At 53.5% G+C, this 25455-nt stretch overlaps 5 protein-coding genes across 5 annotated transcripts; 3 read left to right on the top strand and 2 right to left on the bottom strand.

The window, feature by feature from the left end:
* Positions 1-133: 133 nt before the first annotated feature.
* On the top strand, positions 134-5577 carry MONBRDRAFT_32998 (uncharacterized protein; the record flags this gene model as incomplete). The annotated part of the gene is made up of 22 exons (XM_001747120.1): positions 134-295; positions 342-468; positions 868-947; positions 1009-1176; positions 1284-1516; positions 1627-1733; positions 1815-1895; positions 1989-2040; positions 2200-2461; positions 2717-2796; positions 2839-3024; positions 3165-3264; positions 3538-3909; positions 4014-4085; positions 4132-4293; positions 4388-4449; positions 4565-4649; positions 4932-5014; positions 5090-5162; positions 5242-5328; positions 5399-5461; positions 5512-5577. The coding sequence occupies 22 exons, from the start codon at positions 134-136 to the stop codon at positions 5575-5577; spliced, it is 2763 nt and encodes a 920-aa protein (XP_001747172.1).
* A 415-nt stretch (positions 5578-5992) lies between these two features.
* Positions 5993-6355, bottom strand: MONBRDRAFT_26640 (uncharacterized protein; the record flags this gene model as incomplete). Its single annotated transcript, XM_001746988.1, has 1 exon — positions 5993-6355. One exon carries the CDS (start codon positions 6353-6355, stop codon positions 5993-5995), a length of 363 nt encoding a protein of 120 aa, XP_001747040.1.
* A 376-nt stretch (positions 6356-6731) lies between these two features.
* On the top strand, positions 6732-7142 carry MONBRDRAFT_9375 (uncharacterized protein; the record flags this gene model as incomplete). Its single annotated transcript, XM_001747119.1, has 1 exon — positions 6732-7142. One exon carries the CDS (start codon positions 6732-6734, stop codon positions 7140-7142), a length of 411 nt encoding a protein of 136 aa, XP_001747171.1.
* A 434-nt stretch (positions 7143-7576) lies between these two features.
* MONBRDRAFT_26638 (uncharacterized protein) lies at positions 7577-15576 on the bottom strand (the record flags this gene model as incomplete). Its single annotated transcript, XM_001746987.1, has 37 exons — positions 7577-7759; positions 7836-7950; positions 8052-8176; positions 8245-8370; positions 8474-8597; positions 8762-8825; positions 8929-8999; positions 9095-9198; positions 9352-9462; positions 9584-9694; positions 9817-9927; positions 10039-10194; positions 10290-10388; positions 10460-10525; positions 10622-10690; positions 10768-10882; positions 10982-11192; positions 11275-11337; positions 11445-11523; positions 11626-11754; positions 11911-12009; positions 12093-12148; positions 12248-12353; positions 12427-12483; positions 12592-12708; positions 12784-12905; positions 13004-13133; positions 13309-13401; positions 13539-13691; positions 13805-13844; positions 13924-14033; positions 14120-14174; positions 14273-14393; positions 14504-14570; positions 14648-14731; positions 14950-15399; positions 15547-15576. 37 exons carry the CDS (start codon positions 15574-15576, stop codon positions 7577-7579), a joined length of 4122 nt encoding a protein of 1373 aa, XP_001747039.1.
* Positions 15577-16402: 826 nt separating this feature from the next.
* Positions 16403-21581, top strand: MONBRDRAFT_32997 (uncharacterized protein; the record flags this gene model as incomplete). Its single annotated transcript, XM_001747118.1, has 21 exons — positions 16403-16485; positions 16576-16680; positions 16782-16871; positions 17137-17635; positions 17668-17766; positions 17861-17933; positions 18065-18172; positions 18337-18442; positions 18523-18616; positions 18718-18804; positions 18907-19030; positions 19117-19243; positions 19320-19368; positions 19450-19648; positions 19786-19824; positions 19912-19967; positions 20112-20402; positions 20490-20575; positions 20659-20995; positions 21122-21210; positions 21384-21581. The coding sequence occupies 19 exons, from the start codon at positions 16403-16405 to the stop codon at positions 20846-20848; spliced, it is 2505 nt and encodes an 834-aa protein (XP_001747170.1). The 3' UTR covers positions 20849-20995; positions 21122-21210; positions 21384-21581.
* Positions 21582-25455: the final 3874 nt, after the last annotated feature.

The following is a 25455-nucleotide window of genomic DNA, read 5'->3' as shown; positions in this document are numbered from 1 at the left end:
GCATGTGGGAGTGGGGTTTTTTTGTTTGGCACACCAAGTACACGTTTGGGCCGAGACGCGGGGTGGTCGTCTTGGCTGTTTTGGATCCAGGCTGGCACCGGCTGGGCTCGCCGGTCCTTGACCTAACAGCAACATGACCGAGCTCGTGGATTTACAGGGCCTGGCAGATCGCTCAACGCTACCTTTCGACATCGGTTTGCTGCCACCCGCCGAGAGTGGGCGCCTGTTCACCATTACGCATCGGCGTCGAGGCAAAGTTCCGTCCGACACCTTTGCCACCTATCGAGTGGCCCAGGTGAGAATGCGCGTGCGCAACATTTCGCTTACCTCGCCCTGGACAGGCGTCGCATCAAGCTGACGCGTCTGCAATGATTGAAACGTGCAGGCATGCCATGCACCAGATGGCAGTGCCACCCTCTTTTGTGATCAGCGAGGCGATGTTTGGCATCTACACTTTGCTTCTCGAAGGTCGGTCCGAGCAGCGGCGCGTGAAGCAATCATATATGCCCTTTTTTTGGAGAACTCACCTTCCATTCACCCTCACCTTACTGTGTCAGGCTTGTGCGCGTAGCACGCTGCAAAGCACTTCCTACAGCCAGCTGTTATCTCAACGCTGATCGGGTCCGATATGCAATCTCTTTGCCTCGTATCGGCCGGTGGCTTTATGCTTTCTTTTCTTGTCGAGCTCATGGCTGCCTCCGATCCGACTTGCAGGTGGTGCTAGCGCTTGCGGATGGGCGCCGAATGTTGTACAGTATTGGTGCGTTTCAAGACCAAGCCTGCTCTCTTGATTGGGCTCACCGTTCTTGCCCTGAGAGATCTCAACTGGTTTTGTACTCTGCTTCATTATGCTATGGATTGGTTTAGATCGCTGCACTTGTTTGGCCGAGGTGCACGACCCAACCCATGTGGTTCATCATTTATCGGCCGATTACACGGGAAAACGTGTACTTGCGGCGTGTGGTATGGTTGCATTACTATCCGATTGCTGGCCGTACTTGTCTCCAGATCCTGCCCAGCGTTGCTGTAGCCAACGTGAGACACCTTTTGGCATTCGTGCTCATATTTACGCTCTTCATGTTCCTAACCTCAGCGGCCGAGGCCTTGCTACTGGATGCCGAGACACTGGACTCATTGCGAGCATTGCACGGGGCTGAAGGCATTGGTCTTCGCACAGTACGTGTTTAGCCCGCTTTTTGTTGAAGCCTGCCTGACCCCCAATCGCAAGAGACTGCGCTCCGCAGCATGACCCCGACAACACACCAATGATGGTACACTCGCAGGCCTTTTTCAACAATGCCCGCGGAGAGGTCGTTACGTGTTTTCGCAACGATGTCATCATGACATGGACTGCGGACCGTCTCGAGTACCAGCTTGAGCTGCGCGTTCCCAGCTCGTTGTTGTCATCGCTTCAATCGTCCACTGATGGTCCCGAACGACATGCGCCGACCCATCAACTGCGCTGCTTCGCCCTCTCTGCCGACGGCACCACACTGGCCGCTGCGGGCAAGGGCGCGTACGTTTGTCGTTGTTTCCCGGTTGCATTGCACACACGAGCCAGCGTGCACTTGACCTGTCATCTCTCATGAACCGCCTTGGCATCTGATGCATCATCTCAAACTGTAGGCATACATACTTGTGGAACCTGGGCACGCAACAGCTGGAGCGAGCCATCTCCCTCCCAGAGGCCAAGAGTGTCATTGGTCTGAGTTTTGTCGCTGATCAAAGCCGTCGTACGTAGCACCCTTGGCGCTCAGCCATCCTCTGCGCATCTTCACGGGCATCTTGCCTTGCTCATGGGGCACGAAATGCAGGGGAACTCTTGGCTATCCTTGCGCAAGACGGCATTCTCTCGCTGTGTGCCCCGGACACGGGTGCCATTTATGCGCAACTCGGTGAGAGCTGCCCTCGATTGGCTTCATGGCACGGTTGTTCAAAGCTAAATGCCTCTGTACTGACAATTGTGACTTGAATTGTTCACGCCACAGGACCACCACACGACGTATTTATAGATGCCATCAGTGGGAACCCGCGCTCTCGGTAAGCACATGCTCGGGACTCTTGTTGCTTTGCTTGTTCTCTTCAATTGCAATTGTGCGTTGGACCATGTCGTGGTCGCTTTCGCATTGTCGCGTGCCTAGCTCACAAGCTGTTGTCTCTACCTTGGGATTTTTGACTTCTTCTTTGTGACACTTTTAGATACCTCTTGGCCACGCTCATTAGCGGGCAGTTGGGCGTCTACGACGTCGACGCCTGCTTGCGCGTGACAGGCAGTGGTGCCTCTCGTGCAGCAGCCGTGCAAGCAAATCACATGGAGGCGCGGCTGGGCGCTTCCCGCCGTGAGGGCATGGCGCGTGCGACCACGTTGCCCACGCAAGCCTTTACCCCCGTCACCAGCACCTCGCTCAAAGCGTCCCGTGACGACAGCACCACCACCAACTCTACCACTGCGCGGCAATGGGTGAGTGTATTGCTTTGCTTCATACTTTCAACAAGCCTTGCGACCACTGTGGCTTGTCCCTCGGAGGCTTGCTCGTGCTCACATGCTCCTGGCGTTAGAACGTGGCGCGCGGGTGCTGGGAAACGGCTTCCTCGAGCCAGGCCTCCTCCGCAGGGCCCAAGCTGACGTCGGCGGAGGTGAATCGCTTTGCTTTCACTTTTGTTGCGCCGTTCATACAAATCGTACTCACGAGCACGGCTTTTCATTCATGCTTAGCGAGAGTACATGCCAAAAGTCTCTTTTGCTCAGCTCCGTGACGTCTTGCACGGTCTCGGAGAGTACCCAGCCCAATATAGGTACGCCGTTCATGCTTTTGTGTGTAAAACGCCATGGGACAGGCAAACATACAGGGTGCTCATGAATAATGTGTTTTCTAGGCGCATCATCTGGCGCATTGTCCTGCAAACGCCATCAAATGCCGAGGCGTTTGGTCGCCTGCTTGAGCTTGGCACCCATCCTGCTCACCTTCAATTGCATCGCAAGTATCCCATCAAGTCTCGCAAGCTGTTGCGCGTGCTCCAGAGGTGCGTCGTTTGATCTTGGTCAACCTTTGGCAATATCGCGGGTGCCTGTGCAACTTTCCACAAACTCTTTTTAAACATTCATTCTCTCAGGATGTCTCATGGCTTTGCACTGCCAACTCATCCCTGTGCGGCTGACGTAGGACCTTATCTTGTCTGTCCCATTGGAGTCCTGTCTTTGCTGAAGCCGACTTTATCGCCGCTGCTGTCTTTCCTTTTGTCAAGCTTTTCCAAAACTCACCCGTACGCGTGGATGGTGGCCAGCCAGCAACAGGTCGTCTGGGCAAAGATGGCCGCAAGTTGACTTGACATGGTGCTTGTACTCATATAGATGGATGCGTTTGAAGTGTGCGCAACGGTCTTGTTCAATTGGGGTCGAGCATGGTTTGAGTTTTTCCCTAATCCGCCCATCAGCGTGAGTGTCATCGTGCTCGTCTCGTTTATACGAGGCGACCCGCTCTTATAATGTTGCACATGTGTTGGCCATGGTCACGGTGATGCATGGTGCGTGTGCAGGCTTTGAACGCGATTGAGAACATGCTTGCGTTGCACGACGAGGCTCTCCTGAGAGCGCTCATTCGACTCGAGGCTACGGCAGACCTCTACGCCTGGCCGCTGCTCTACACAGTGCTGTCCGAAGTCTTCTATGAGAAGGACTGGTTGGTGGTGTGGGACAACATTCTATCCAATCATCCCGCCTACCTCTTTGCCGTGGTGGTTTCGTTCCTGATGGAGCTACGGGTCAAGCTGATGCAATGCCGCAGTTGCGACGAGTTGTACCAGCTTTTGCACCACAAGCATAGCCTCAACGTGGCCCAACTAGTCCAACGCGCCTACACCATTTTGCAGACCCCGAATCAGGAGGTGGACTTGCGACGAATCTTTGATGTAGGCTTGGCTATTTCGAGCATAATGGCCTCGCTTTTGGGACAGCGTCTGGGGTCTGAGTGGAAACATGCACGAATTTCACATCTCGCATTTCGCGCGTGCAGGGCTTTGCTCCGCTCTCTCGGCAGGATTACCCGTTATTCGAGGAGTATCCAGCCTTTGTGGTCAACTATCAGGTCAGCGGCGATGCACCGCTTTGGTTGGGTTGATTGTGACGCACAGGGCTCTTCGTACTGTCAAAAGACCCTCATGCATGTGGCGTGCTCAACTCTCCTCGTGAAGCTCAAGGAAAAGGAGCGCATTCGTCGTGAGGAGATGCGCCTGCTCAAGGAGCGGACGGCGCTCATGGCTGAAGGACGACAGCTGGGGCTTGTTGCAGCACAGGTTGACATCTCGTGCTGTCTGCTGTTTGGTTTATCCACATATTACCGGCCAGCTGTAACTGGCTCATTGCAGCTCATGTGGACTTGATGTTTAGCGTGCCGGTCAGGCACGTCGTCAGGAGCTTCTTGAAGCTGCCATGCGCGCGCAAGAAGACGAGTACGTGGCCTGGCATTCATCGGTTGAAGCCCCCACCCCCTTGCAGGTCTCGCATTTCGACTGGTCGAAGCGGGTTTTGTCGTTCAACATTGGTGATGTTGGTGCCGGTTCACAGGATCAAAGCTGACGAGCTGCGACTTGACGCACAACGAGCCGAGTTGCAAGCTTTGCGCCGGCAACAGGAGCTCAAAATGTTGCAGGTGCGCCTTGGTGCTGGCGTATTTTGCATGTTTCTTCGGATGTTACCTCTCATCAGATTGGGCCTGGTTCAGTTGGGCGAGTCAACTGTGTCGACAAGTGCAACGAGCCGCTTAGGCACGCTAGAGGCCACCATGCCCCGACCACGAGAGCAGGCGCATGCAGCCAAAAAACAAACCTCACGACAAGTTCTAGAGACACCGCCTCGAGGGGTAGGTCCAGCAGACTTCCAGTACTGAGCATTTATGGTAGCTGACAGCCGTATGCCTGTGACCGTGACGTAGCCCGCAGTGCAGCCGGACGAGACCGCAGACGGGGCGTCTCAACCATCAACCTCTTTCTCGGATCTTTATCGCCAGACACACGCGTGAGTATCGCCTACCTGATGCCGGTTTCACGCGCCACCATACAGGGCAACGCTGACGCCCGTGTCCCCGGATAGACTCGAAGAGTGGATTGAAGAGCTGGACCAGCGCATTGACCAGCAACAGCATGCGGATTCGCTTCGCTTTGATGTGCGGTCCCCACGCCAGCCTCGCCCCCCCCGACCTTGCTCGTGCGCCTGATGCTCATTGGCCTCCATGTGCCATATAGTCATACCGTCAGCGAGTGGACGTGGCTATGGAAAGCGATGCCCAGCAAGGGGCGGCAGATCAGTTGACTTCTTCGTTGCGGGATCAGGTTCGTTGTTCCACTCAAATTGGCCCAGGCGGAGCGGTCCAGCGTTCAACTTGGGTGATTGTGTGTGTAGCGAAATAGTTTGGAGCGTCAACAACAGCGCCTCCTCGCTGATGTGCAGCAGTTGCGTCGCGAGGTGGGAGCATCCGACTTATGTACACGCCAACCCTCTTGTCTTCCTTGTAGCCCGCACTGATGAACGACTGCCTGACGGGTGCTCTCAGATCTCTCACGCTCGGCGTTGAAGCCTGAGTGGCGGAAGGTTCGCTTGTGCCTTGTTTATGATAAAATAATAATACTATGACGCCTCCTGATGTGTTGAGGCTGCAGTATTGAGTGCTTGTATACAACAAATAGCATCACATGATCAACCCAGTCCTTCATGCTCCGCGGACCACACTCGCTGTTTCCTATGGCACTAGCTCGACTGCCATACAGCCTCCGTCTAGCCTTTCATTTTTCCTTTGTCTTTCTCAAGCTTTAGTGCAATATTATTGACCAGGGAGACAGCGGCTTCCCAGCCGGAAACAACAGGTCAGAGGCAAGTAGCAAGTAGCAAGATGATGGGAATAGTGGTGTTTAAGAACACCGGGTTTGGAGGATGTTGATGAGAGACGGTCACTGGACCATCATTTGGGAGTTGGAAAGGTTGACCAGACTGGCAAATTTACTTGCTGCTGGTGTACTTGGTGACGGCCTTGGTGCCCTCAGAGACGGCGTGCTTGGCCAGCTCACCGGGGAGCAAGAGGCGGACGGCGGTCTGGATCTCGCGGGACGAGATGGTGGACTTGCCGTTGTACTTGGCCAGACGGGACGACTCGTTGGCAATGCGCTCAAAGAGGTCGTTGACAAACGAGTTGAGGATGGACATGGCCTTGGAGGAAACACCGGTATCAGAGTGCACCTGCTTCAGGACCTTGAAGATGTAGATGGAGTAAGACTCCTTGCGGCGCTTCTTGCGACCCTTCTCGCCGACGGCCTTGGCCTTGCCGGCCTTCTTCTCGCCCTTCTTGGAAGCCTTGGGAGGCATGTTGCTGATCTTTCTTGATGATGAAGAAAAAAAAAATGACCGACCTCTAGCGCTGGTGGCCACCAGTGCAACGAAGAGGGTTCAAAACCCGTGTTTGAACATGATATTCTTGGTTCTTTGTTTCGGAAAAGTCCCCAGAAAAAAGTCCCCGGGTAACGGTCTTGTTGTTTCTGTCTTTCAAGATATGTGTGTGTGTGTGTGTGTGTGTGTGTGTGTGTGTGTGTGTGTGTGTGTGTGTGTGTGTGTGTGTGTGTGTGTGTGTGTGTGTGTGTGTGCTCTCCTGCTTTCTCTCTCTCTCTCTCTCTTCTCTCTCACTGGGTGGAGCGATGGGTATTTTTCTACTCTTGTTTCAAGGAACAAAGTCGCAACAGAAACAATGGCCCGCACGAAGCAGACCGCACGCAAGTCGACCGGTGGCAAGGCCCCGCGCAAGCAGCTCGCCACCAAGGCCGCCCGCAAGTCAGCCCCCGCCACCGGCGGTGTCAAGAAGCCCCATCGCTTCCGCCCTGGTACCGTCGCTCTTCGTGAGATCCGTCGCTACCAGAAGTCGACCGAGCTTCTGATCCGCAAGCTCCCCTTCCAGCGCCTGGTTCGCGAGATTGCCCAGGACTTCAAGACCGATCTCCGCTTCCAGTCGACTGCCGTCGCTGCTCTCCAGGAGGCCGCTGAGGCTTACCTCGTTGGTCTTTTCGAGGACACCAACCTCTGCGCCATCCACGCCAAGCGTGTCACCATCATGCCCAAGGACATTCAGCTGGCCCGCCGCATCCGTGGTGAGCGCGCTTAAGCGTTCTCGCTGCAGACACGCCTTCGTCCGCAAGGGCTGTCAAAGCGTTGTCCCTTGTGGACAGCAATCATTTTATCTTTACCCCCAAACCGGTGTTTTCAAACACCAATATTCCAATCATCTTGACATAAGCGCTACTAGAGCGTCGATAAGCAGCCTACAGGCCGATACTACCCGAACTAAACAGATAAGATTTCTTCAAAACTCGGGAAGTCAGTGATTCGCATGGCGGCGTAAACAAACGAAAAGAAAAAAGCATGTTTTCCAGCTCTGGGAACAGAGAGTGATCTTAAAACAGTGAGTCAACCCTTGGTGATGCGTATTCGCGACGCCAACATGTCCATCAAGCAATGTGCACGCCTTGATCCTTCATCGATCATCCGTGAGATTAAATTGTTGCCAACAAACAAGATCCCAGCTGCTCCATGACCAAGTCACGCTGACACTGCTTCTTTGACGTCTTTGCGCTCAGCGCCATACTGCTCGTGAAAAGGACAGTGCTCACGGGCATTGGCAGGTGGTTTAAAGCCGTGAATGCGGCCCAAATCATACAGTTTCTGCAAAATGTCATTCCACGTGCTCGAGTCACGCGACCACTCCTCGTAGACATCCAGCAGCTAGCATTTGCACAGTCAAGAGAGAAGTTGAGGGTGCCCGCAACGCGTCCCGAAACAAAAACAAAGAAGTACTAACCGCCAATGCTGTGCGAGCGTCTTCCACCGAGTCGTGGCCCGCGCGTGCGTCGTCTTGCATCACCACACCCAGAAAGTACCACGCCAAAAACTTGAGCGACAAGAAACGTTGCTTCCTAAGACAAAAAACAAAAAAACAAAACGTCTTGATCAGCAAGCCACACCACCTATCCGCCGACCACAACTCTCAAGCGCTTGCATGCTGAGAAAAACGCACGGAAGGTAGAAAAGGTTCACAGTGTCCAGGATTTGCTTGCTTGGGACCGTCATGTTCAACACCTTAAAATCCTTCTTCAGACCGTGCCCCACAAAAATCACGCCTCGTTCAACCATGGCCTTGAGCTGACAACGAAAAACAAACGCAGAACAGTGAGGGGTCAGCACTGGGGTTAAAATCGCTGGCAATGCACCATCAAGGGGGTGATCCAGCTTGCCTTGACATAGCTACTTTTGAGCGTGGTTAGATGTTTGGTAGACGTGGCAGGTGTCAAATCTCCGGGTGAAATGCCGGAAAACTGCGTCACGTAGTCGGCAACCTGCACAGCAAATGATGGGCACATATGAGCCATGTGAGCACGCGAGTAGAACATCATACATCAACCAAGCCTAGATTGCGCCAACGGTGCCCGAAGATCGTACGTATTCCGTGTTCTTGATGTAGTCATCAACGATTGTAGTGCCCTTGAGCTGGCCCGAAGCTGCCACCACCGAGATGCGGGCCGGGGTGACAAAAGCCTGTCGGATCGTGTTGCGATGCCCAGAGCTGATGCCATCCAGAGAATTGTCACATGAGTCGGGTCAACTCCGGCGATTCCATGTGCCAGACAACGCCATATTGTTCTGTTCCCCCTCCCCCCGCCTACAACTGTGTGATGCGTCCTCTTTCGTGTTTCCAGCATGAAAAAATAAAAAAGCAAGCAGCCGAACCTGCGTAGCTCTGTATCCGCAGCACGGAGAGAGATAAACTCGGCATCAATGGCTACGCGATCACCTAGTGGGCAATGATTGAATGATCAGGGCATGTCATGTGAACAAAGGGGTGGCCGGGGTTGTACACACTGGCCAGTCAACAAACAGGCCTAAACTTGACAAACCAGCGGAAGGGATGGAGGCGCGATCCAGCACGGTCGAGGCGGGCACAAGCGGTCGTTGCACACTCAAGCTTCTGCACGCATGGGAAATTCAATCACCATTGAGCATAGGGCATGGATAAAACAAGCTCGCTTAAAGGGCGAAAAGCACCCCACGTGTGGTACGCACGGATCATTGAGCAAGCGCCGGATGAATTGCTCTTGTAGCGAAGGCGGCGCGCCCTTGGGCGCCTCTAAGCTGTCCTTCTGCACGTAGTAATACAGACAAGGGGTCTATGGTCCATGCAATGCAGCGTCAGGTTGAACGACGGAAAAACGGCAATTGTGGAAGGTGGAAAAAGGCCCACGGTAGCCAGCACGCTCAAATCGCATCGATCATGTTCATGCTCGCGAGTATATCGATCAGTAGGTGCTTCTTAAACTTACCTTCCATGTCGTGTCGTAGAGGACCGCGTCGTTGCACGAAACGACGTTCACAGCAAAATCGTTGAACAGCACCCAGGGCCGAGAGCCATCACCTGTGCAATGACTTGGGACCTGGTTCGACCAGAAAAAAACAAAACAAAAAAAAAAACAAAAAAAAAAAAACATTTCATTAGTCTGTGTGGGCGCGTGTGTACGTGTAAATAAAATATGCGCGTGCGCTGTCGAGACATACGTGTAAGATGGAAACCATGTTACCACAGGTTTTGGACTCGCGCACGTGGTAAACGGCCGCAAAGAGCTCGTACACGATCGCGTTGCTGTCAGATTGGCTGCCCTCGCCAGCCTGCGCAGCCAGCACAGAGAGGTTCAGAAAAATTAGCAAATGCAAGCATGCAGACGAAAGCGAAGAGGCACTTTCGAATGACAAAAACTGCAAATCACAACAACTGAGCAAATTTGTCGCACCGGAGGCGTTGCGGCCGTGGTGGGGACCAGGGTTTCTTCAATGACAAGCTTTTGTTTTGTGTTGTCACGATTTAGTTGTGCACGTAGCTCGATCGGAATCCAGGACAAAGTCTGCCGCTCAAACACAGACAAGCAAATTGAGGGGCATCAGCGCAGCTAAGGCAAGACGTGCGCCCACATTCCCACATGCAAAAACAAAAAAAAAAAAGAAAGAAACCCCACCTTTGCCACGTAGTCGGGAATAGCACTGGGGTCTGGCAGCACATCGCAAGGTCGCAGCTCAGCAGGGGCCATCACGACGGCGGCAGCTCGTTTAGAGGTGGCAACATGCTCCTCAGATTGATGCAGGCGCATGCGTGCATCCCACCGATGACGATCCTGCAAGATCGCAATGCAGTCAGTCACAAGGTAAATTCAACAGAGGTGCAATTCAAGATGCTGGGTGCAAGCAGGCTTAAGCCTGGCGTACGAACCCGAGTAAGAGGGCAGGAAAAGGCCATGACGCCTGGAAGGGTCGAGGCTTCCAACACCTGCACATGGACCTTGAATTCCTTGCATTTGGAGCAATAGGCCTGCGCAGCAAAACATCATGAGCTTACTAGGTCATGCTTGCTACTGCGCGACTGCCGGCAAACGACCATACTTTGTCCGTCTGTTCCCGCATCAGCACGCTGGAGATGAGATCTGAAAATCGAAGCTGCGCATCCTCCTAAAGCCATGTTTGCAATCAGGTGACAAGAGGGACAAAGGTTGAGTGGGCAAAAGCCGGTTCGACAAACTGCGCGCTAGCATCGGCGTTGCGGACCTCGGGTGTGCCGTTCTCAGGAAAGCGAAGGACTTGGGTCAACGAGGTGGTAGTCGACACCGTTGAACTCTGTAAAAATCACAGTCGAGCCAATATCAAAGCCAGCCAGACAAGGAGTGAGTCGTAATTCGAGTCGTTCCACCAACCTGGCACACACTGCAGGTCATGGTTTTGATGGGGGCTGTATTGAAGAGGGAATGGATAGGACTAGACGCGGAAGCATCGTTGGCGGCTGCGGCTGCGGCTGCAGCTTCCAGCATACTGCAAATCCAAATTCAAGCGACAGCAAATGAGTCATCGTATGCTACGCATCCAATGGCTTTGGCAGATCTTTGATGCGTGCACGCAACGGAAACGGACCGCATTGCATTACTGCTAGAGTCGGTGGGTGCATCTTTGCGGCTGCGACCAGCCCGACCGCCACGGCGACTCCTTCCGCTGTCCTTTCCGCTCTCCCGTGGAGGGGCCTCATTTGAGGGCTGCACGGTCACGGACACGGTTGAGGGTGCCGAGGGACCCCCATTGTCCGAATGACTCAATTCCTCAGGGTCACGGGGCACAATGCGCGCCACTATATGAAAAACGAGGCGGTGAGAAAGTGGTCAGAGAAAAGGCAACCGAACCGAGGGCCGTACTCATTATTGAGCACATACGTTGAGTAACAATGAAAAATTGCCATCGCTGAGTGAGCAGATGAAGATCCGTGTCGGGCGAGTCTGCAAGAAGCATCATGGTGAAAAGTACCATCCAAGTATGTGAGCTCACCCGGCAATACGATTTAAAAGAGGTGTGACGAGACAAAAGCGGAGAAGAAAAGACCAACCGGCCTCCTCCTCGGTGATGATGAGGCCCGAGTTGACGGCTTGTTGGATGGTGCGAAATGCTCGAACAAAGTTTGTGGCCTAAGAAACAAACAAGCCCAATCAAGTGTGCTCGCATGAGGAGGGAGGGCGTGGGTCGTTGCAGTTGGCTTGAGCGTGAATACCCCACCCCGACTGACGCACCTGGCACGTGATGGTGTTACGCTTGGCCATCATATCAAAGAGGAACATGAGCTCGCAGGCGAGGCAAAACTCATCCTCACAGTAATGTTGCATCAGAAGAGATCGAACGGGCGTCAGATAAAACAACGTCTACATGGCGTTTTGAGAAGAAGTGAAAGGCAGAGCCGTCAAGCCCAAGACGCTGGTGAGCTGCCACACTTGGGCTGGTTTGACAAGAACAAGGACAAGGATACACCCGGGAGAAAAAAAGGCACAGACAGGCCCAGAAATAAAAGTTACACACACCTGCAACATGGCATTGCAATACGTGTTGGGCGCAGTGGGCTCGAGGCCCACAAAGTTGGTCTCGTTGTAGTGCTGGTAATCAAAGTCCAGCTTGTCATCCTGCAACACCCACAAGCATGAGGCACACGGAGCGACCGAGGGTAGCAAGCTAGTTGCATCGTAGCTGGGGCGGTGGTATCAACCTTGTTGCGCACGCGGCGGTAATGTCGGGGAATCATGGCAGAGATGCCTTCCAAATCTGAGGTGCGGGCACACCGAGGTAGGTGCAGACAGATGTCAACAAGAGTTGTCGCGGGGTATCGATGAGACTGGGGAGGGGGGCCGGGGAGACACGAACCGTCCATGCGGCCCAACGGGGTTTGATCAATGCCGTGAAAACGTGACTGCTTGCCCTTCAACTTGCTAGGGCTACTGACGGAGAGTGCTGCCGACGAGTATTGAACCTGCACATGGGTGAAAATAATATGTATGAGACGATGTGGCAGCAACGGTTACAAAAGACAAGTCGCAGCCAACCTGAAATGGCTTCCAATTGAGAACATTTGGTGCATGCCCGCGCTCCGAGTTCATCCACTAAAACATCGTCGGCCAAGGTCTTATTCATGAGCGGCAACGAGCAAAACGCAAACTCGACAAGAACGGGTGTAAAAGAAAACGGCAGGTTTCAAAGTGGGGACTCACAGTGGCGCGACCAAGCATGGCTTCGGGGACGCGAATGGGTGGGCGCTGAAACTGCATGGTCTTGTCAGTGGGCCAATCTGAGGTTTTGGTGCTGTTGACGAGCATGTATGCGGCAGGCTGTGCGAAACATGAAAATATTGTGAGATATTTGGATGGTACGACTCCAAGTTTAGATGGGTGTCCACCCCTTACCGCTTCAAGGTCGTCAAAGTGGACACGATGGGGGTGCAGTCGGATGTCGTTGACGACGGGGAGAGGCATGCCGTAGTTGAAGGCCAAAGGCATTCCGTTTAATGTCCAAATTGAAACCATGCCTAGTATCAAGCAGTTTTCAGTTGTTGGCAGACAGCCGACGTTGTTTTTGGGGTGGATGAAGCCCAATTTGGGCTATGCAAAGAGCTGTGATACGTACCATGACTGTCGCCAAAGGCCACAGCTGCGTCGCTCGGCGAGCCGCAGACAAAGGTGACGCGCCCGCCGTCTTGCACCGTTGGGTATGGGATTAAGGTCGGCGGGGCCGAGCGATTGGCTAGGTTGCGCATCTACAACAACAACAACAACAACAACAACAACAACAACAACAACAACAACAACAACAACAACAACAACAACAACAACAACAACATACACATGGAAAAAAAAAAAGAAAAAAAAAAGAGGAATTAGAGGTCCGCGACGCTTTAGCAGGCACTGGATGCGGTTTGGGTCGGCACGAACCAGGGCTTGCTGGGTATGGGTGATTACAAATGCCCGTGGTGCGGAGACCATGTGATTGGATAAGAGGCACAGCGCCTGCACGCCGGCTGAGACCTACGGTGGGACATCAAAAGCACATTAGAGTCGAGCCACGATGCGCCGGTCGAACAAGGACAAGAGGGGAAGTTGGCCAAAAAGATGGGAGGAGGGCGTGCCTGGAGGGTCATGGGGGAACGTGTGAAGGAGCGCACGTCAATGACGTGAATGTTGTTGTCCAAACGACCAGTGGCCGTTTTGCCACAGGTGACGGCCGTGTTGTCACGCAGGTCAAGATTGGCAGTTCCCCCGCTGTGTGCTTTTGTGCGCAATCGAACAACATGCTGGCGCCCATCAATCATCAGAAGCTACATTTGTGCATCCCAATATCCGGTCCAAACAACCGGGCAAGCCACATGAGCCACAGCGTTTGCCATAGACGAGCAACATCCAGCAGCACACGGCAGCAAAGAGAACACACCTCAGTTTCTGTTGTCGCGACAATTAGCTGGCGACCACAGCTGTGATGGGCCAGAGTGAGCATACAAGATTGGCCAAGCCATGCGTGGATCAAGCAAAGCCAGAGGTGGAGAGACATACCGCAACGTCTGGATGTCTCCAGTGTCTGGCAGCGGGGATGACTTGACAAATTGTTGTTTCGTCAGGTCCAGAACGTGCAGAGCCCCGGCACCGCCGCAAATGATTTGGCGCTAAGGCCATTGGCCGCATCATGGGTACAGAGACAAGCGTCGTGAGTGGCGGGCATGGGCAGAAACCAGCAAGAATAGCTGCTTACTTGATTGTGGGGTGAGGCATCGGCACACGTGATGCCCGTCTTATCCCCGCGAAGCCTGCGTGCCAGCAAACCGTGGCGATGGACGCGCAAAAGGGGTGAGTGTGACATTCGGCAGGTCATCAAATTCGTGATTTGACAGGCGTCGGCACTCACACGATACGCATGTGCTGAACGCCACCCACGGAGAAGAGCATGATTTGGTTGGCATGGATGACAATGAGGCCATGAACGGTACTGGTCATGAACGTGGGCTTGTCGGCGGATCCATCATGACCTAGCACAAAGTGGAAGCAGCAGTGGATGTCAACGCGGCCGTGAAGGCATTTCGTGTGGCCGCCACTCTAGCGGTTTGCGCAGAGGGTAGACACAGTAGTAGCCTGGCACCTGTGGCTGGCTGCAGCGTCCAGGCGGAGTAGCGTTGAAAGCTCTCATTGTAGCTGCTGATGTAGCCCTGAAGTAAAATCACGGCGCGAGTGAGGTCAGGCGAGCGAGCAGCCAGGAACGGTCGAGTACGGCGTGGCCACCTACACGCTCGTCCAGGACCCAGAGCAGGTTGAACACTTGATCAAATACAACCCGAGCAATAGGCGCTTGCTCGGGGCTATGCCCAAACTGGCCGGAGCAGCAGGGATAAAGACGTGAGTGAATGATGCAGCTGCAGTCAACAAGCCAGCCGCTGCTCGCTCGCCCGGGTAAAAAAAAAAAAGGAAAACAACACCAATATCATTGTGGGAGCTCGGGACGGCAGTTATGATGTGAGCTGGTCATGACCCAGACACATTGACGAGCACCTCCATCTATTGCATTGCACCCTGCGCAAAAGTACCCACCGACGTGAAGGGCATCAGCGCCTCATCCATCGCGCTGGCCGTTGCCCCCGGGAAGACAAAAATTGAAAGCGCGAGAGAGAGAGAGAGAGAGAGAGAGAGAGAGAGAGAGAGAGAGAGAGAGAGAGACAGAGAGAGAGAGAGAGAGAGAGAGAGAGAGAGAGAGAGAGAGAGAGAGAGAGAGAGAGAGAGAGAGAGAGAGAGAGAGAGAGAGAGAGAGACAGAGACAGAGACAGAGACAGAGAGAGACAGAGAGAGAGACACAGAGAGAGAGAGAGAGAGAGAGAGAGAGAGAGAGACAGAGAGTGGTCGGTTTGAGAAAGAGAAAGGTTTGAGAGAGAGAGACAGAGAGACAGAGAGACAGAGAGACAGAGAGAGAGACAGAGAGAGACAAAGTAACCAAATGTGAGTTACGAAGTCAGTGACGATACGGAACTTTCTCAGTGGAAAGGGCTGAACGTGAAATTACCACATGTACAACAAAGGAGGATGGTACAGAGGAGAGGCTGACATGAACTCGAATCAGAGTCCTGTTTCCACACCCCTGTACACCTGAACAAGGCAAGTGTGCTGTGATGTACCACACGCATGGACTCGAACGTGGGCACCGACAGATGCTCGAATTGACATGTGAATCAAGAGGACTCTCGTCTCTACTCCGTTGCCTGCTGCCTGGGATCTGCAGGATCCGGGGATGGCAGTGCCTAGGGACGTGCATCAACCAGTCTCAGTGTTCTTTGGCATATGCTGCATGTCAAGGAGGAAGAAAGGAAGAGAGTTGATCGTTGCAGCCTTGAGGTGTAATGGCACACATCACAACATGTGCAAAACCAGCTCCTCCAAAGCAGACCGCCGCACGAACTGCATCATCCTCCAAATTTATATGACATAGCTCTGAGGTCATTTGACTTTGGTTTTGCTTTAGGTAAATCGTTGAGCTGCAACATGTCGTACTTTTACTTCATAAAGTTGACTCGTCCTCAATCGAGAGGCTTCTCGCGTCATTTTTTTTATTTTTTTTTTAGAGCTCTCTGCACACACACACACTCTGCGCGCGCTCTCTCTTTCTCGATCTCTCTCTGTGCGCGCGCTCTCTCTCTCTGTGCGCGCGCTCTCTCTCTCTGTGCGCGCGCTCTCTCTCAAGCTTTCACACACACATACACACACACACTCTCTCTCTCTCCTTTTTTCTCTCTTTCTCTCTCTCTTTCTCTCTCTCTTTCTCTTTCTCTCTCTCTCTCTCTCTCTCTCTCTCTCTCTCTCTCTCTCTCTCTCTCTCTCTCTCTCTGCGGGAACGACCTCAACGCCGCGCGCATGTGGACGAAAGCTTCTCATTCATTTCTCTCTCCTTTTGACCCTCGCGGACACACACACACACGCGCGCGCGCAGTTGGGAGGAGGATGGTGTGGGAGGTTTGAAGTGTACCATCGGTTCGAGCCTCGTGGTCGCGTTGCGATGGCAGCCGACGCCACCACGGGCCTTCTAAAGGCCCTGACCTCGGTGGTCGTGGTCATTGTGGCAGGCTACTTCTTGGCTAGGTGAGCTAACAGCCCTGGCAAGCCCGCACTCCAGTTATCATCGCCCCGTTTCTCGCTCACGTTGGCCCGGCCCAATCCCTCTTACCTTAGGCTGCGCGTCTTGACCCCTGATGCGCAAAAGACTTTGGGAAAATTGCTTATTTACGTCTTCCTCCCAGCCCTCATTTTCACGGCCATGGCCACGCTTGATCTCAGGTAGCCGGCCCGTCACCAGGCCATGCCGCAACCCGCTTGCCGCAGCCTCATTGCCCCCTCCAACTCACGTCGTACGCACGCACGCACTTGCCGGCAATTAGCTCCGTGGACTGGTCGCTTTTCTTGGGCGTTCTTGTTGGCAAAAGCATTGTCACTTTCGGAACTGCCCTTATCACCGTCATTGCCACACAGTACGTCAATCAATCCCACCACGATTTGTCCCGTCATAGCCGCCACCTACTCACACACGAACGCTTGCCCTCAGATTTACGCCCGCTGGCATTGCCAAAGCTGGCGTTTATGGCATTGTAGCTGGCCAGTCGAACGACTTTGCTCTTGGCTTGCCCGTGCTTTCAGCCATGTGTGTTGCTGCAGCTCAAGTTCATCCCCCGCAGGCCGCCGTCGAGCTTGCGCCTGCGGCCACTCACCTTTCTGCTCCGCAACTGTCCCTTTTAGGTATCCCGCTGGTCTGGTGCGCTACCTTTACATCTTTGCTCCCATCACTTTCCTGGTGATCCTACCCACCATGGTCACCATGCTAGAGTACGCTGCCGATAAAATATCGCGGCAGTCAGCCCACATTGGCGGCAGCGACACACCCCTATCGGGCTCGATTCAGTCAACTACACCCCGCCCTGTTCGACGCCGCCGTCCCATCGCCCTCGTTGTGGCCCTCAAAGTCCTGACAACGCCCCCGGTCGTCGCCACCGTGCTGGGCCTGGCTGCCAACTTTGCATTCAAGCAAAACCCCTCTGATTATATTTCTCAGCCTCTTGACCTCTTGGGCAGCGCCTTTAGCGCCCTCGCTCTTCTCAACCTCGGCGCCAGCATCGTCGGCAAACTGCACGTCCTGCGCGGGCAATCCCTCGTCACCAGCATCCTCCTGGTCATGGCCAAATCCTTGCTCATGCCCATTGTCCTGGCCCTGATGCTCAGCTTTTTTCATGACACGACGGTATGTCTTTGCAATTGTTGCAAGGCGACCAGATCGTGCTGCTATCCCCCTTCTCGCCTCACGTGAACCGCCTCCGCTTTGTCTGGGCTTGCGTCATTCAGTACACGGATGACGACGGAACCGAGTACAAGGTTTGTTGCTGCCTGGTGCCAGCTCGTCAATTTGACTGCATGGCGCTTTGGCGCTGATCTCAAACGCTGCCATGATGTGCTGCCTCGTCAACAGATTAGTCTGTTTGCCTTTGTATATGGAACAGTGCCCTCGGCCCCCGGCGCCTTTGCATTTGCCATCACCTACGGTTTGTCCAGTCGATTCTATCAAGCAGGCGGCAGAGCAAGAGCCGCAAAGAAAATTTGCTTTGCTGCTTCGTGACAGCTCACCCTGTCTGTGCCCCCGTTGTTTATTTTTTATCTTTTCTATTTTTCTCAGGCGCAGACGTCGCGCTGATTGGCGCCACTGTCATCCTCAATAACATCTTGGCGGCACCCCTGATGTTTGTATCCGCCAAAATGGCCGCCATCACCCTGGACCGCATGTGTAAGTCGTGTTGCGGCACCGTATCACCAGCCCCTACGCCAAATGCACTTGCTACGCCCTGCATGAGACCACCCAAATGCGGCCACTCTCACCCCGCTCGCTCACCCTGACCCTGCATCCGTCCATCTCTCCTTGCACCCACGTCCAACCATGTCCGTGTGCAGGCCAAGAGGCTTACTTTGACACCGTGTATCACGCCGGCACTGATGTTGGCTACGGCGGCGCCATCATTGGATTTGGCTTTATCGTCCTGTGCATCATGAATAACAAGTAAGCTCAATCGTTGTCACCTTTCGTCTTTTATCTTGCCACGGCGTCAACGATCTCACCTGCGCCTGGGTGCCCCTTAGGTGGCAGACCGTGCGCCAATTCTGCATCTTCAATCTTGCCGTCGCAGCCTTGGGGTTTGCCATAGCTTCAGTCTCTTGTGAAGCACCGGCCAATGTAGGTCCTTCTTACCGTCCAGCGCCCACCACGCCGCCCTCAATTTGCGCTCGTTCTGCTCTCTCTCTTTCTCATTTTCTCTGTTTGTTGCGCAACCATAGGTGGTGCCTTGCAACATAAGATTCTCGTTTGTTTGGTTCATGCTTCATGGTGTTCGGGTGTGGGGCGCACTTCTAGCCTTTAATGAGGTGAGACCAGAGTGTTTGCAAACACCGCACCCAATCTGTTAATGGACATTGAAGGAAACTCTTATTCATCTAACACTACGTCGGGGTGTTCTTGGCCAATAGCTCGGCAACTATGCGAGCGGGGATCGCATCCCCCAATTTTTGTCGAAGAAACTTGTTGCACTTTTGGGCTGGGGTATCCCTGCCTTGCTCGTGGGCAGCATGTGGTTGACCTTTACCGACACTGGTTAGTGGTTCTTCTGGCTGCAAGTCCCGCTGCGCACGTGTAGACGAGCACATGATACTTTTGACCCTGTTGTCTGGCCATGACAGGTTCGGGCGCGGGCATGTACTGCTGGTTTCGCACAAAGCGATCACCCTTTGTTTTTAGCGTGATCTTGTTGATCATGACGACGGCCACCGTCATTACTTGCATCATGCTCATCATGCGGCGTCGGCGGTAAGTTGGGTGATCACAGACATTGGTCTTTGGTAAACACTCCCCTCATCCTACCCTTGCTTGGATGTGTGAGCAGACGCGCAGACTTGGCCGCTGAAGCCCTGCCCCAAACCGATGATGAGACGGTACGCCATCAATCCGTCCCAACGCCTACTCGAGCCATTGTGAACCCGGCAACTCATGTTACTACACTCTTGACACCACAGGCGAGCCTACTGGGCAAGCATAGCGCGAGCTCATACAACGGTGACGACGTAAGCGTTGTGCCAGTTCAGCGGAATGGGAGTCGAAGTGACGACGCAATGTTGAACTTGGACGACGAGCTGGACGAGGACAGCATTTTTGAGGCAGACGACCAGCTTGTTGATGAAGCTGCAGACCAAATGACCTCGTCAGGCTCAAACAGTATGTTCACCATGCTAGATGCTGTCGCCAGTCAGCTCATCTACTACCCTGGTGCTTTGTTTAACTTTTTGACAAATCATGATGATGTCTTTTGCTTCCAACTTGGGTTTGCGTGTCCATTGCACTGCTTGCACTAGGTGGCGACGCCCGTACGCTCTACTATCTAGGCGTGACAGGTAAACACCTTGCGCTGCACAAGACTTGGAATGTGGCAGGTGGTCAGCCTCGCGGTTTGGTTGCTAACCCTTGCACTGAACTTGTAGTTGTCTGCAGTCTAATCGACTTGGCTACCTCGGCTTGGACGACCACACTTTCTACGGTTTGTGCGATTGCTTGTCTTTGCTTGTTGCAATCTGATTCTTTGTCGGCCCACTATGCCTGCACAAACGGTAGACACCCAATACCGCTTCCTCACGTTCATCTGTGTCTGCTCATTTTTGTTTCCTCTCTTTCGTCACTGCAGCGGGATGGCGTGTATGTGGAGCTGATGTTTCTCAACTACGTGCTGATTCATGGTCAAGGCCTTGTGCTCTTTGCCTTCTTTGGCACCGATGGCGCCTTGTTCCGGTCTCTGCTCAGGCACATGGGCAAGCTGCAACTGTATTTGCGGCGCTGCATGTACGATGTTGAGATTATTGAGTACAGTGATGCCAACCCATTTGACCTCGTCGACTGCGACGAAATTCGGCACATTATTGCGCGCGCCAGCCGTGACCTGCCGACCTTGCGCCGCTATCGCCTAAAGGCCTATCGAGTAAGTTTTTGCTCGTTTTCTACTTTGACTCGATTGAAGAATTGCAACGGATGCATAATATGCCCCTGACCCTTTGTGTGCCATTAGGACGTCATGCGAGGCAGCGATTTCGTTACATATCTAGTGCGGCATGGTGCAGCGCGAGACCGCGAGCACGCCACCAGCATCGGCCGGCACGTCCCCTAATTTGCAAGGCTCATCTCGCGCCCACTGACTGCCGTCTTGTCCGACTCACATGACACGTTTGTGACAATAGAGCGCTTCTAAGCAGCAAGGTTCTTGCACACGTGACAAATGAGCATCACTTTCATGACGCGCCATACTTTTATCGATTCAGTGAGACAACGTTTGAGTGCTATTGCGGCCCCTGCACGGAAGCACGCGACGAAGAGACGCAGACCGGCGGTGCAGCTGCAGCTGAAATGACGCAAACGGCGCATGATTAGACCCGTGGCATGTGTTTTACAGCTCGTCATGGGCATGCCACAGGTGACCATATCCTCGACGCTGCAGAACCTGATGCACGGCCTCTGCCACCTGAGCCGCCTTTGCAGCCGTGGCCTGGTACGTCAAGTGATAAAAGGTTTTCAACTGTCAAGCAGTTGTGGCAAGATGACGCGCCACACGAGATGAGCTGAATCAGACCCTGAGTTGCTATGACAAAGCAGCCGCCATGTGATTTTTTTTTTTTTTGTTTTATATTCTGTGGATACGTTACCTGAGGAACGAGAACGTAATCATTTTCCAATGCCATGGCGAGATATCCAAAGCAGCGATTGCAGTGTGGGTCCATGGCAAATTCCATGACCTACAAACATGCATAGGCATGTGTATTGATTAGAGGCTGACATGAGTGCCGGCCACCACGCCGTATTTCTCTTTGTTTCATAATTAGAGTTTTTAGCCGTTGCTCCGCGCAGTGTTCTTGGATGACGGCCCAAGATTCTGGCAAATTGCGGATAATTGACTGAGTCAGCGTACCGTGGCATCAGGTGCATAAATGACGTTGGTCAAGCCAGCACCATGGGGGCCAATGATGATAACCGCTCGACCAAAATACTCCATGTGCCAACGCACATGATTGGCTACATTTGCAGGCGTTTCAAACACCTAAGGAAGAGCCAAACACACGTTCGACAAGAGGAAATTGGCATTGAGATACAGCAGCTTGGCCGTATCCATCGAAGTGCATATTTTGCAAAGGACACCTCGAGACGAGACCCAAGGTTGGCACGCAAAGCCGACACAATAAGATGCTCGTCATGCACAGCTCGAACGCCGGATTTTCCCCTAGTGAATTTCAAGGCCCAATAGTCTCAAATGGGTGAGGCGGGACGCAGACAGAGATGGCAATCCGGGAAGGGGATGATGGACAGGTGAACGGACCTAGAGCAAAAAACAACAATCGGATCTGCTAACAGGCCAGCCTCGGTCCGTCCCACAACTTGATAGTGCTGAGCCCACTGTCGGAGCCATGCCAAGCTTGCCTAATACAAGTGCGCCTGGTCAGCAATGACACGAGAACATGATGGTAATTTGGCTGGCAGTCCAGGCGCATTACTGGACGCACGCGTGAGGGTAAATAGTCGGACCAGAGGTCCTCGTAGCGAAAATCATGCGGATTCACAGCACGATACGCAAGCAGCGTCAGGTCTGAGAATTTAAAACTAAGAATTGGTCAAGGTCTGTGAGAACACGTTGGTACCCAGGAGGCCACAAGCCACAGGGCTAGCCTTGAGTCGTGCTTACGCGCTGTTGTCGGTGTTGTACTCGATAACACGCTCATGCCAAGGGAGGACTGCTCCTTCCCAGACCGGATGATCGTGCAACAATTCGACTGAGCGCACGGGCAAGAATGAGCGAGTGCGACGTCCATGACATGATGAGGTGTGCCTTGAACAAAACAAAGCACGATTCCGAACGCACAAACAAGCTCGATTCCTTCCCAGACAAGTGGGTTGCTGGAGCGTGGAGGCAGCAAGAGACGTGCTGTCGCCAAAAGCTCAGGCATGGTGTGATAAAAGGTTATCAGTCTGCGTCCGTGTAATGTTAGTGCCGGTGGCCGATGATAGTTGAGTTAGACACGCGATAGACGGCACGACTTTGAGAAAATACAGCCCAGCACACGAACTTTGTAAAGACTTCGGCAGTCAGGTGATAATAATTGGTTGATTTGCCGTTGAGCAGCGACAGCGTGGGTTCGGTAATGAGCGTAGGTGCAGCATACTCATTGGCCATCGGTTTGAAGATCCGTGGCAGCTACAAATTTGGTACGACAAACAAGTGTCAAGCAACCACAGCAACCTTGGTAGCTGCCTATGCCATTATTTCTTTGCGTGTAGGCATCAAAGTGTCAAAACTTACATCAGTGGTGTGACCGGTGACCAAAATTTCCGGGCCAGCAAAGATGACGCCATTGGGTCGGACCACGTAAGCATCGTGTAAGTGTACCCGAAGCGTCTCCTTCTCCTTGAATAACAGCGGAATCGGAAAGGACTCGTCAAGAGCTGTGGCCGCAACAGACAGGCCTAGATTGGTTTGCATCTTGTTGTGAGGATGGCCGAAAGGAGCGGGCAAGAACGCACAAGAACGCATGCAGTCAGTTGTGTATGATACCAAATGGCTCGCCACCAGACATTGGCAGCAGCAGTTGAACATCAGCCAGCTGTGAGTCGCGAAAGTCTGTCACAACGCGCCATGACATGCTGGGGCTGATGGGCACACCACACTCGGCTGGGGACGGCAGCATTGCCAACTGGAAGGAGCCAGGCGACGCGGGTCTTGTGAGAAAACTCGAATGGATGGTGCAGTTACGGACAGGCACATCATACCAAAAGGTCATATGATTGTTGCACGGCTTCGATCGCTGAGGGAACGACGAATGCAGGAACGCGCAGAGAGATTCAAGGGCAAGGCGCCAAAGTGAGCTTTTCAAGCACCGAAAAAAAACAAAAAAAAAAAACATGCAGCCGGTTGTACCGGAATGATCGGTGCGGTTGTGTGGGGCTAAATAGGTGCCAATAGTGTTGTAAAGAAGCGGAATGTGCTGAGCTGCCAATGTGGAGGAAAGTGGCAAGACAGGGCGCATCAGCAGCCGCGAGAACAACTTGCATCGGCGATATTGAATGGTGAATACGGTCATTGTACCAGCAACGAACCCTCGATCGTCTTGATGGCTTCTCGTAACAAGGCCACGGCACGCGGGACTTGGCCATCTCTATTCGCGGTGTGACCATGGTTGAGCCAGATGCGGCATGAGAATGTGATGAGAGGCTCACGAGACAAAGGCCGGTAAGCGTTTGCGCATGTGCTGGGTGCCATACCTCGCAAGGGTGGAAGCGAGATTGCACATGATGATGGGGTCTGTGGGCGCCAGGGCCAGTGCATCCTCGAGCCACCGGGCGGAGGTTTTAAAGTCCAAAGCCTCACGAAAAAGGAGACCCAGCTGGCGGGGGAGGGGTGTTGAGATGGGATCAGGCAATGAACTGAGTAGCAAGGTTTGAATCATGACACCAACCTGCATCATGGTCTGGGCATCGCTTGGATTGAGCTGCAGCGCTCGAACGCAGCGCTGCTTGGCAATTTCAAACCAGTATTGGCGCTCCTCAAGGCTTTTCACTGTGTAGTTGCAGGGGGGATTAAAGCCAGAATAAGTACCCATAGTCCATAGAGAGTCCACAGGACACACGCCCTGAATTGACGGGGAGAACATACTATGTAGACCAGCTCCCAGGCTCGCTGCCTACGGCGCTCAAGATGATGGGTGGCATGAGAAGGCACACTCATGTGGACATGAAAAAGAGGGTGGCACGACTCCTACCTGAGCCCCCGTCACTCGGCATGAGTTGGCCAGTGCAGGCTGAAGCTGCGGGTCGAGCTCCAGCGCCCTGTTGCAAGACACGGGACACACCATGAGCCATGCGTAAAAGGCTCGTGAGAACCGTGAGGAAAGAGCAAAAGGTTGGACAAACTTGTTGTAGGCCTCCAACGCCTTGAGGCTGGCATTGAAATGCCCCGATTGCTCGTTGAGCTGCCCAATGTTGTAGTAATGGTGGGCGTGCGGTTGCACATACTGAAGCGACTCGTGCATGAAGCTGAGGGCACCCATTAGATCACCTGCGTGCAAACGCCAACGCGCCAGCGGCGCAGACTGAGCTTGGCTTTGAGGAAGCACAGGAGGGGAAAAAACTCACCCTTGCTAATGAGAGCATTGGCGTGGGCTTGTAATGAGTTGCCAAAGATGATGCGAAGGGCGTCGCGTTCCTTGGGAAAGTTTTTCAAGGTATTATTCAAGATGGTGAGGGCCTCGGGCGTTTTGCCAAGGCTGTGCTCGATGGTTCAAGGACAGGAGGCAATGAGGCGCAATTGCCGCCATAAAACAAAACACCGTGGCTAGTGAGCTTGTGACACACCAAAAAAAAAAAAAATCAAAGTCGCGATGGCGTGGTGCACGAGGACATGCACGGACCGTTCAAGGGCAATGGCCTTGTTGGAAAATCCGTTGGAGATGTTGGGGAAGGCCTGCGAGAAGATGTCAAAGAGGGCAAAGCAGGACCAGTACTTTTTCTCACCACAGCGCTGCGTGGCTTCCTGAAAGAGGCCCGCCGGTGTCATTTCCGTGGCGGCCTGCATCTCAGCGAGGGTGACATGCTTGCGAGCTTCATCCCAGTCCTGAACTCGGGGGATCCTCGTGGCGTTGGCCATGGTCAACAACACCACGAGCAGCAACCCCCACCGCAGCAGCCTATTCTCGGCCATAACGACCCCTATAGCCAGCCCACCTCCACCACCACCGCCACCACCACAGGCACAGGCACGGGCACAAGGTCGATCCGAGAAATTGAACATCCAAATGTAAAATTCACAACGATGATGATGGCTTTGGCTTTAAGTTTTTGTCAGAGTTTTTTTTGAACAAGTTGTGTATGTGTGACAACACAAGTGGTAGTTTTTTTTCTCTCTCTCTCTCTCTCTCTCTCTCTCTCTCTCTCTCTCTCTCTCTCTCTCTCTCTGTCTGTCTGTCTGTCTCTCTGTCTGTCTGTCTCTCTCTGTC

This window comes from Monosiga brevicollis, genomic scaffold (assembly GCF_000002865.3).
Source record: "Monosiga brevicollis MX1 MONBRscaffold_15 genomic scaffold, whole genome shotgun sequence".
Lineage (NCBI taxonomy): Eukaryota > Choanoflagellata > Craspedida > Salpingoecidae > Monosiga > Monosiga brevicollis.
This window is presented reverse-complemented; position numbering and strand designations above follow the sequence as displayed.